Source organism: Amblyraja radiata, chromosome 14 (genome assembly GCF_010909765.2).
Source record: "Amblyraja radiata isolate CabotCenter1 chromosome 14, sAmbRad1.1.pri, whole genome shotgun sequence".
NCBI lineage: Eukaryota > Metazoa > Chordata > Chondrichthyes > Rajiformes > Rajidae > Amblyraja > Amblyraja radiata.
Genome location: NC_045969.1, coordinates 21,235,611 through 21,247,710, shown reverse-complemented (window position 1 = coordinate 21,247,710; position 12,100 = coordinate 21,235,611). Strand labels below are relative to the sequence as shown.

Genomic DNA, 12,100 nt, shown 5'->3' with positions numbered 1-12,100 from the left:
GCTGTGCCGCCTTCACCTCTCTCTGTAGTGATTTGCGGCTGTGGGCAGAACAGTTCCCGTACCAGACTGTGATGCAGCCCGTCAGCAGACTCTCGATGGTGCATCTGCAGAAGTTTGTGAGGATGCCAAACTTCCTCACTCTTCTCAGGAAAAAGAGCTGCTGGAAGGCTTTCTTTGTTATTGTGTCTGTGTGCAGTGTCCAAGAGAGGTCCCCAATGATGTGCACACCGAGGAACTTGAAGCTGCTGACCCTTTCAACCTCAGCATCACTGATGTGGATGGGGAGGTGTCCACTCCCCTGCTGTCTCCTGTAGTCCACGATCATCTCTTTAGTTTTGCTGACATTGAGAGAAAGGTTATTTTCCTGGCACCAGCTGTTTAGTTCCTTTACCTCCTCTCTATAGGCCGTCTCATTGTTGTCTGTGATGAGGCCCAGGATGGTCATGTCGTCAGCAAACTTTAGGATGATGTTCGAGCTGTGCTTAGCAGTACAGTCGTGCGTGAACAGGGAGTGAACAGGGAGTACAGGAGAGGACTGAGCACACAGCCCTGTGGTGTGCCTGTGTTAAGGATCAGTGAGGAAGAGGTGTGGCTGCCAATTCTCATCACCTGGGGCCTGCCCGTCAGGAAGTCGAATATCCAGCCTAACTAATTCAAACTAATGCCTCAAAACTCATTGGCCGGCAGTTCATTCTACAGCAAGATAATGATCCCAAACATACTGCTAATGCAACAAAGGAGTTTTTCAAAGCTAAAATATGGTAAATTATTGTGGCCAAGTCAATCACACAATCTGAACCCAATTGAGCATGCCTTTTATATGCTGAAGAGAAAACTGAAGCAGATTAGCCCCCAAAACAAACATAAGCTAAAGATGGCTGCAATACAGGCCTGGCAGAGCATCACCAGAGAAGACACCCAGCAACTGGTGATGTCCATCAATCGCAGACTTCAAGCAGTCATTGCATGCAAAGGATATGCAACAAAATAGTAAACATGACTACTTTCATTTACATGAAATTGCTGTGTCCCAAACAATATAATGCCTTGAAATAGAGGGAACTATGTATAAACACTGCTGTCATTTCTACATGGTGAAACCAAAATGTATAAAAATGGCCTTTATTAAAATTTGACAATGTGCACTTTAACCACAAGTGATTTTTTTCTATTACAAATCTCAAATTGTTGAGTACAGAGTCAAATAAATAATGATGGGTCTTTGTCCCAAACATTATGGAGGGCACTGTATATGGAGCTATCTGTCATTCTTAGGAAGAGTAGAGGAAGAGTTGCTGTAGCAGGGAAAACAAAGCTTCCAAAATCTTTTCTTCTGTGTTTTTTCTATGGAATATGCTTTTCTGACTTCACTCAGCTTGGCAGGGAAATAAAGAGAACCCCCATGCCCTGAATGAGCCGGAGTGATGACTTCAGTTGACTATCAGTGATGAAATTGGGACAGAACAGGCAAAAGTTAATAATGACTTTATAGCTTGTATGGCAAATTAGGTTAAAAATCATTATGTTGAGAATTGGACAGGTTTTTAGCATGTAAGTAACCTGGGCGAATTTCAATGGCCATTTGTCTGAGTCTGCAAAGAGGGTTAGAATTGCCCTGTCCATACTTTGGAGGATATTGGCCATGAAATTCATAATGCCAGTGTGCTTGTCATCTCCTGATTATGATTACTATGATGGTGCATGTTTTAGTGAAGGTTAAAGTTGTCGACCTTTCACAACAATATGGGAACTCCACTCTCTCCAGCTGCAGACTGTTATATATTTTTATGGGTAAAGATGCATTTAACAGTGCAAATAGATGTCTGTATTGGTCTTCATTTTTAATAAAGTCTGTTTTTATGTCGACAGATGTATTGCTCGCAGATAAAATGAATGTGGTATGAAAAAATAGCGTTATCATTTTTAATTCTTATTTTGAGAATGAGTAATGATTTTGTTACATTCTAAGCAATTTTTGAGAATTGAGTAATGATTTTGTTACATTCTAAGCAAAACACTGATGAAACTGTGAATGTAACCTCCTCATGGGATGTCCACTTTAATGTTCCTTATATTAAATTCTTCTATATTTTCCTTACACCTCAGAGCATTCAATGAATACTTGGATTTGCATCTGTAATCATGTAATTGCAACCTTCAGTCATTTGCTTCATTTAATTCCATCTCAACTTGGCCTGGGACAGGTGATGAATAATGTTTAAGGAACGATCTTCCTTGTGGCGTCTTCTTTAGTTCATATCTGAGACATCGAATGACACCATTAATTGCATCAACACATACTTTCCAGTCTTTGCCATCCTCAGCCAGGTCAAAACCTGCAAAGTAATCTGCTAGAAATTCTGTGGAAAAATGGAAAGCAGTCAAAATTACATTTTTACCTGATAAATGACTTTTCAGATTTGTTTTTAAAAGGCTTTACTTTTCGAAGGCATCTTAAAATGATTAAATAAATATATATAAATCCTCTGAGAACGGTGTTTATGGGGAGGTTTGTGGAAATCATAGTAAACCCATGCAAAATGCCAAAACATCTGGATAAGACTTTGAGTAGAAATGGAAGGAAAAACAGATGTCGGAAATCTGGAATAAAATTAAAAACTCCTGGCACCATAGAGTGGTTTGATTAATACCTGGAGGAACACAATAGGTTAATACTTTTGGTGTAATTGCTTGTCAGATTGAGCATGCTTGAGCTGGAGTCATGTTTTGCAGAACTGATGGGGGTAACTTCGTTTATTTTGTAAATCCAGTTGTTTAATGTTTTTGGAGGGAAATGTGCCAGGCCTATATATCAAAGGAATGTTATCCTGCCATTGTGTAAGGATAGCAAGCGAACAAAGTGCTCTTGTGTCAATCATGAAAATTCACCCTGTCTAACATCTGGGGACTGATGCCAAGGTTAGGAGACTATTCCACAGACTAATCATGTACCACCCTGTTATGGGTATTAATAACAATTAACATTCTTCCACCAACTCAACAGATCCACTACCGTTTGGGATGCAATATTTTGGATGGGAATGCTTTTAGGAGTCCTCAGAACTGTTTTCAGGGAAAACACTGGCACAATAAACTTGTCCATTTTCTCTTGGTTAATATATCAGTGTGCCTATTTATCAAACAGGACATAAGAAGCACCGAGGGTAACTCAAGCACAGAATGTACTCTGGGTGGGGTGCAATCACCTGTGATTACTGCAGAATGCAGATGTAGGACTGGGGTTGCAGCATGCACTAAACAAAGAAACACCTTACAGTTCATTCATCGTACAAAGGAAGACTGCGGTGGTAACTAATTCCCCAGAGTAATGTCCTTTCATTGTCAGAGGGAGGGAGAGAGAGAGGGAGTGAGCGCATGGAAAAGGGCCCTTTGCAGAGCAGCTAAGTTTTGTCAGAGCATTTCAGTATTCTAGTACCTGAAAATCAGTATTTTGCTGAGGAAATCAGTATTTTTACGCGGTGCCACTTTGCCGAAATTTTTTTTTTTTGATGTTAACTCATACCCATGTAAGAGTACAAGAATGCATAACTTGTTTATTGTGTATTCATAATAGTTTATTGTGTATTATGTCATAGCTGCTTTCTTGCATCTCTCTCTCTCTCTCTGTTGGCTGCAGCCATCGTCTGCTTCAGTAAGGGAAGCTGGTCGGTGATTGGTCGCAATGCCCCTCAGAGACTGCGTCTGATTGGCCACCGAGTGACGAGCGCATTATGTGACTGGATACAATGCCCTTGGAGACAGTGGTTGATTGGACAAGAATTTTAAGAGAAGCTAGTCGGTGATTGGAACCCCCATAGAGACAGCGGTTGATTGGCCGCCAAATAATCGGGCACAAAAAATTGACAAATAGGAAAACAAAAAAACAGGAATTCCGAATTAAATCAGAAGAATATCATGCCTGATCTGCAGTTCCTTCCTATTGAACAAGAACCCTGGCCCGAAACAACTCCTAATCCATTCCCTTCACAGATGCCGCCTAGCCTGCTGAGTTCCTCCAGCACTCTGTGTTTTTTATTTAACCCTGAAATTGAAGATAGACATACGTTTCCGTGCTGTAATTGTTATATGTTATATGTTATAAAGCTGGAGCAACTCAGCGGGACAGGCAGTGACCCTTCTTCAGACTGAACTGATCTCTCGTCGGTGAGAGTACTTGTGATTGGCTGAAGAAGGGTCTCGACCCGAAACGTCACCCACTCCCTCTCCCCAGAGCCGCCGCCCATCCCGCTGAGCCACCCCAGCCCCCCGTGTCCACCTTCAACTCCAGAGCCAAACAAAAAACACAGAGTGCTGGAGGAATTCAGCGGGCCAGGCGGCACCCGCGGAGGGAATGGACCAGGAGCAGCCCTGAGCCAGGGCTCCCCCCCCACCCAACAGGAAGGAACCGCAGCTACAGCCGTCCCTACTAAACGCCAAATGATTCCGGGAATGCCGAGGCAAGAGAGGGAGCGAGAGAGACGAGATGCGGAGCGGGAGAGAAAGTGTACAAGAGAGAGTGAGGAAGAGAGCGAAAGACAGAGACACAGTGAGAGAGAGCGAGGGAGGAAGAGGAGAGAGGGGAGAGAGGGAGGGAGCGAGAGAGAGCGAGCGAGAAAGAACACGAGACAGAAAGACCCCAACCCAAGCACCACGGCAGACCAACGCCCACAAACACCATCACCCAGATCTTGAAACCCAAAACACCAAGAGATTTATTCTGTTACAATCCCCAGAGGTACAACATGACGCCCCCCACATCCCTGCATTTTCCAAGCAGCAAGATCCCAAGTCAACCCCACCGGGCCACCACCCCTCCATTGGCGAGTGGCATGGCAACGAAACAGGAAGTCGGGCTGATCCCGGCCGCTCCCACCTGCCCGCTGCACCTCGTTGTTACGATTATCTATGGTTGATTTTGCGTTGTTAAATACGGACTTTAAAAATATCCGTATTTAACGCAAAACCGTACATCCGTATTCTTATTGCATTTCCGTACAAAATATGGGAAATCCGTACTACTTGGCAGCTCTTCCTTTTGCTCACTGAGTCCATGCTGATACTCAACCATCCACCTCGCTTATCTGACATTAATCACATTTTTATCTTCCTCTGTCCCAAATTCAGAGATTGGCCGATCATTGTGAGTAGCAAAACAAACCAGTCAATACCCAATTAAAGTAAGACCAAGGTAAAATTGAGGTTTGGTTTAACATATACATGATAACATTCCCACATACAAGGACCAAGCCACCATAATTTCCATCGCACAGCACAGCCACCTTGCTGCTGTGTGTGCCCCTGTCCCACTTAGGAAGCCTGAATGGAAACCTCTGGAGACTTTGCGCCCCACCCAAGGTTTCCGTGCAGTTCCCGGAGGTTGCAGGTGGTTGCCGGAGGTTGCAGGTAGTGGAAGCAGGTAAGGAGACTGACAAAAACCTCCGGGAACCGCACGGAAACCTTGGGTGGGGCGCAAAGTCTCCAGAGGTTTCCGTTCAGGTTTCCTAAGTGGGACAGGGGCATTAGCTTTCAGTTAATGATCTTCACCCAAATGTCCCCAATCAATATCCATGGGGTACTATTGATTAGAAACTCAAACGAATCAGGAAAACAAATGCCATAAATATTTTATAGAATGTCAGAAACTGGATATTCTATAACCTCCTGACTTCTCATCCATTACAGCTGATAAACACATTTCAGGAATGTGATGGAATAGTTTCCACTTGCTGAAATAGGCATAGTTAAGGGCCTGTCCCACTTACGTGTCCTTGGCACGCCAATTACGCGACCTTGTGGTCGCGTTGAGCCGAGACTGTCCCGCGAAGGCCGGGCGCGTTTACATGCATACGCACAGCCGTCTGGAGCGCGTGACGCCATTTGAAGATGGACACAAAGCAGGAGTAACTCAGCGGGACCGGCAGCATCTCTGGAGAGAAGGAATGGATGATGTTTCAGGTTGAGACTCTTCTTCAGTCTGAAAAGGGTCTTGACCCGAAACGTCACCCATTGCTCCTCTCCAGAGATGCTGCCGGTCCCGCTGAGTTACTCCTGCATTTTGTGTCTATCTTCAATTTTCTTGGCCCCGCTCTGGGAGTAGGAGTGGGGGCGGATCCGGACCACTACGTCCGTGAGCCCCAGGCCAAGTTCGACGATCGTTTGCGACAGGCCGTTGGCGCACAAAGATTTCGTTCACTACAAACATTTCGGAGCCCCACGCGATGTCGCGCACAACTACATACCCCTCCGTGCTTCTAAGTGGGACCGGCCCCGCGCGGCCATACGATGCCCGTGCGCCTTAACGCGACCACGACGTCGCGTAATTTGCGTGCCAAGGACACGTAAGTGGGACAGGCCCTTTACAGTGCTCAAGAAGGTCAATATCGCACAGTGTAAAGAGGCTTCCTTTAACCATATCCTTCACAATATTAAACATTGCAAAAGATTTGTGTAGTTGAGAACTACAGTTGGCATTATTATACAGAAGGCTCTTTGAAAATTCTCTGGTTTATTTCATATAATTCATTTAAACCATAATGAATAAACTTTATATGAATATCACTATACTGTATTAATTTTATACACAATAATCCAAATTATCCCCAATTTAAAAAGCTGCGCTGAACTGGATATCAAAATTGGTCAAGTGTAGCTCACCTCTAACAGCATTTATCTTATTACAGTCTAGAGGAGCTTTTCCTTTCCGAATTGCTCCATACACGTTACTCCTGAGAAGAATGCTGTCTGGGAAGAGATGTCTGATGAGGAAACGAGCTGCCAATTCAGGTCGTGTCCTCTGCTTGGCAAGATGGATCACAGAGGCTGGCAACTCCACTTTCCGGTCAGATCTACCGAGGCACTCTAGTATGAAAAGATAGATTACATGTCATCAATCACATTGTGAACACGAAAGGGAAATATTGAACGTGAAACATTCCCCAATAACATTTTCTACACACAATAATAAGGAAATAATTGAATTGTATTGTTGATTCATTGTTCTATTTTAATTGACATATACCACCGAACTTGATTATTTTGGTCATCTTATATGGCTGGATTATTTTAAAGATAAATCTGAAATAATCCATCTGAAATCTTCTTTTGTATGGATGATTGAGAACTACAAATATAAGATCAGTTTACCAGTTTAATGCATTTTTGGAATGTTACCCTCAAATTCATACAGAGGGCATTGCGTTTCTATGTGGCCAATATGTGACTAACATGTCCATGGATGATGGTGTTTATACGTGATATCAGGATATTAGTACAGCAATTACATAGTGATAACAACACAGAAATGTGTCTTTAGGACTGATGTCTATGCTGGTATTCATGGTCCAGTGTTTATATCCAACTTACTTCATTTCCCGTATCAATATATCCTATTTCTTTCACCCTCATGGGACTGTGTCAGTGTTAGCTCCAGGTGCTAGATGTCCATGTTATTCTGGCAAGGCTTCCTCATTTATAGATTTACAGGCAGATTAATTATGAAAATGTAAAACTACTATCAAGAAACCCAATAATAACAATATTTCTTGCATGGATAATCTGGCATTCCTTCATCAAAAATGATCTAGGTTAGTTAAGGAGAATATCTATTAGATAAATCTGATGTTACTTTGAGGCATTATCTCTATACTTATAAAACTATGATCTTGGATGTGTATTTATTTGTGTGTAATCACATCTTCGCAAAAAAATGACACGGTAACGGTAAAGTTTTTACATATTCAGGTAGAGATTTTTCCCGTGGAGTCCAAAATCGCATTATCTGAAAATTTAAGGCTCTATTTCTCGAGTTATTACTGAAAATGTTCAAAAATCTGACAGAGCTTTCAATTTAAAAATGATTGTCCTTCGCTGTTCACATTACAATGGCTCTGCTCCGCGCGCCGTCTTGCTCGTGCTGCGAGTGACATCACCCCCCACCCCGACCACTACCATCCCCCCCCCCCCCCCCCCGTTATTCAAAAGACGCAGAAAGAGCAAGTTGGGCCCTGGACTGAAGCCGCCGAACTCGCAGTCCGTTGGTTTACGCCCGCTCCCCGGCCGCCCACCCCGCTTGCCGGCTGGCCGGCTGGCCGCACCGCTCCCCTCCCCCCCTCCTCCTCTCCCCCCTCCTCCTCTCCCCCCCTCCTCACCCCCCGGCCTCTCCTCTCTCCACCTCCGCTCTATCCCCGTCTCTCTGCCCCTCTCTCTGCCTCTGCCCCTCTCTCTGTCTCTGCCCCTCTCTGTCTCTACCCCTCTCTCTCTCTGCCACTGCCCCTCTCTCTCTGTCTCTGCCCCTCTCTCTCTACCCCCTTCCTCTCCCTCTCTAGATGCGCCTGCGAGTTGGGGGCTATGCGTGAGTGGATAGGGCGGGGATGGGGTAAAAGGAGCGAATTAATAATAGTAATACAATATCAAGGGGAGTGGTTAGTGTGTGTGTGGGTGGGGGGTGGTTAGTGTGTGTGACGCCGCAGCCCCCCCCCCCCCCCCCCCCCGGCAACCGTGCGTTGAGGGGATGGGACCCAACGGGTCCCACTTGGTCTAGTTAATGTTATAAATATTATAGTTATGCTTTCATGATTGATGAATTGTTAATATTGATTATTCACCAGAGGTCAACAACGGCATGAATGTTCAATGTAATCACCAAAAGCACATCTATTGCTAGAGACTTTGTGTCCTTAATATTTCTTTGTGGTCTGCTTCGTCTAATGTACCAGTAATTCAGTTGCATTTCAAGGCATTTGTTCAGCAAAATATGTATATTTTCAGGTTGAACTTATTTTCTCATCACTTTTTTTATTTCTTTTTCCTGATGTCATACATTTATTGACCTGACATTCTCACCATGAGAACCTTGTTGATAATGCTTGTCAGTTTTCTCACAACACTTGAGTATTCAAAGCAAGCAATGTCACTGGTGGGAATAGATCATATTACATGCATTGAGTGTTTGACGATCAAGTATAGCTATCTTGATTAAAAACAAAGTAGATTCTCATCAGCTCTACCTCAGGGAATACGTGTGGATCACTGCATTGGAAATTTTCAAAATATTTCCTGCAATGGAAAGATTGCAACATCAATTGCAAGGTTCACAGAATAGTGATGGTAGGTTTCCCCATGCATATCTACGTTCATTGTTAGTTTCGTCACATTGTTCCTATTGATGTGTTGAAGTTCTTGTAGCTAACGATATTTAGCTTGGTTTATGCTCTCTCTCAATCTAACACGTACATAAGGCCGTTGTTCGACTTCAGCCTGTTGTTAAATACCATCTTCCCTACAAAGTTATCATCAAGCTCTGGGAACTGAGCCCCCAGTTATCCCTATGTAATTGGATCCTTGGCTATAATTAATATGATTGGCAACAACTCTTCCTCCTCGATCGTATCAGCACAAGCGCAACTCTATACCCGTGACGGTGTAGCGAGACATGGCTCCAATGCCACCTTTACATTCGTGACGTGTAGGAAAGAACTGCAGATGCTGGTTTAAATCAAAGGTAGACACAAAATGCTGGAGTCACTCAGCAGGTCAGGCAGCATCTCTGGAGAGAAGGAATGGGTGATGTTTCGAGTCGAGACCCTTCTTGGGTCTTTAAATTCGTGACCATACCACCATTGTTGAAAGACAATAAGACAATAGGTGCAGGAGTAGGCCATTTGGCCCTTCAAGCCAGCACCACCATTCAATGTGATCATGGCTGATCATCCCCAATCAGTACCCCGTTCCTGCCTTCTCCCCATATCCCCTGACTCCGCTATTTTTAGGAGCCCTATCTAGCTCTCTCTTGGAAGCATCCAGAGAACCTGCCTCCACCGCCCTCTGAATAATTGGTAATGATGAGCCAGATTACAGGAAGGAGATTGAAAATTTTGATTGGATGGTGCCAAAACAACACTCTTGCTCTCAATGTTAGCAAGACGAAGAAGCCGATTGTCGACTTGAGGAGGGGAAAACTGAGGATCCACAAATCAGTCATCATCGACGGGATGGTGGTGGAGAGAGTGAACAACTACAAGTTACTGGGCATGCATATTTCTAAAGATCTGTCTTAGGCTCAGCATATCATCACAAAGAAAACTCAGTTTAGCAGATTGAGGACATTTGGTATGTTGACGGATACTCTATTGAATTTCTACAGGTATACAGTAGAGAGCATGCTGATTGGGTGCATCACAGCCTGGTTTGGCAACTTGAAAGTCCAGGAATGAAGACTACAGATGGTGATAAATACTGCCAGGTCATCACAGCTACTGACCTCCCCACCATCGATGGGATCTATAGGAGATGCAAACTAGAAAGACAGCAAGTACCATGAAAGACCCACACCACCTTGGCCCGCCCTCATTTCACTTCCACCTTCGGGAAGAAAACACAAGAGCCCGAAAACTGTGACCACCCGGTTCCAGAACAGCTTCTTCCCAGCAACCATCAGGTTCTTGAATACTACACAACATTAACCTAAGCAACTATAATCTTCTATGGACTGTGTCTTTGGTTGCACTATGAATTTTGGATTTTTTTTTTTGCACTATTATGGTTACTTAGTGGATGAGAATGTACAAAGCATGATTTGTAAGTTTGTAGATGACACAAAAGTGGGTAGTATCTTAGATAGTGAAGATGGTTATCAAAATTTACAGCTGGCTCTTGATCAGCTGGGCTAGTGTTTGAGGAATGTCTAGAGGAGCTTAATGCAAATAAGTGTGAGGAGTTGCATTTTGGGAAGTGAAACTAGGGCAGGACCAAAGATCCTATAGCGGAGCTATAGCATAACTATAAATTAAGTTATGCTATAGCGGAGCTATAGGATCTTTGCTTCACAGTGAACAGTACGGCCCTGTGGAGTGTTGTAGCACAGGGGGATCTAGGAGTGTAGATATATAGTAAATTACAATTACAACACAAAGTACTTGTGCTATAACACCAGGATACATGCTCAACCAAGAAAACCCAAAGCCCAAAGCACTATCCAAACCGATTACACAGACTTATGCAAAGGACAATAATTAACTCCATATGCAATAATAAGAGACCAACAAGCACATCAAAACTAATCGTGTAGATGCAAGTCGAGACCCGAAACATCACCTATTCCTTTTCTCCAGAGATGCTGTCTGACACACTGAGCTACTCTAGCTTTTTGTGTCTATTTTCGTTTTATACCAGCATCTACAGTTCCTTCCTACACATTTCATCTGACAGGAGGCTGCCAAGCAGATCTATGAATTGCTGCACTTTGCAGAAGCTTGCAATAGAGACAAAACCCTGTGCCTGTTGTACCACTTCTGGGGCCGAAGGTGATCTAAAAGTAAAGTGCTAATATGATTGCTCTAAGTTTTCAAAATATGGAAAGGAAATGAAGTTTCTGACACCACTGACAAAAAGTGGAAGTCACAATAATTTTCCATTTGTCTATCAAAACATCACAAGGCAGTAGACAAGAACGTTACATTTGCGATTGAGCAGGGGCAGATTACAAAAGGTTTTATCAAATAAGTATATTATGATAAATGTCATAGGAGAAAATAGAGAAGAGCTAAGGAGATGGTTAGAGCTTAAGACCTGGGAAGCAAGATTGTCAAAGGTGCAGCATTTAAGTTCAGGGAGGAACAAGATACAGGGTTACAAATGTCAGCAAGTGCAGGAGTGATAAATGAATTGTACAAGGTAGGATACAGGCAGCACAGTGTAGGATAACATCAAATTTACAGGGTGTACAAATGAGGGTGTCCATCCAGGTGTTGAAAAGGTAAAATATAACAAAGGCATAGATAAAAGTATCAGCAGAAGAACAGCTCATGTGTTGTTCTGGAAACATGAATTATGTCAGGTAAGTCATTGTTTAAGTTATGCTACCTGCACTGTGTGTTGAGACCCATATGTACAGAATGACCCATCAGATAAATTACCAGAGACCCTGTTGAATCATTACATTCTTAAATGGAAGGGTATTATGTGGGAAATAGGGCCAAGGAGCTATTTTAAGGTAATACACAGAGCAGCTGTGATAAAACAATATTCATGATGGGCTGCCTTATTTGATTGAAACACTTACACACTACAAGCATCTACATTATCAACTTGAATCTTTTTCCAA

General features: G+C 43.3%; 1 protein-coding gene across 1 annotated transcript in view; it reads right to left on the bottom strand.

Annotated features, from left to right (window-relative positions):
• Window positions 1-1,346: 1,346 nt before the first annotated feature.
• The window catches only part of LOC116980481, a 105,141-nt gene continuing 94,387 nt past the window's right edge, over window positions 1,347-12,100 (bottom strand). Inside the window, exons 11-12 of the mRNA XM_033032749.1 lie at window positions 6,655-6,858; window positions 1,347-2,360 (exon numbers count right to left, since the gene is read on the bottom strand). Of these exons, the coding sequence (XP_032888640.1) occupies window positions 2,158-2,360; window positions 6,655-6,858 (407 nt within the window). The 3' untranslated portion in view covers window positions 1,347-2,157. The remainder of the gene's footprint in view (window positions 2,361-6,654; window positions 6,859-12,100) is intronic.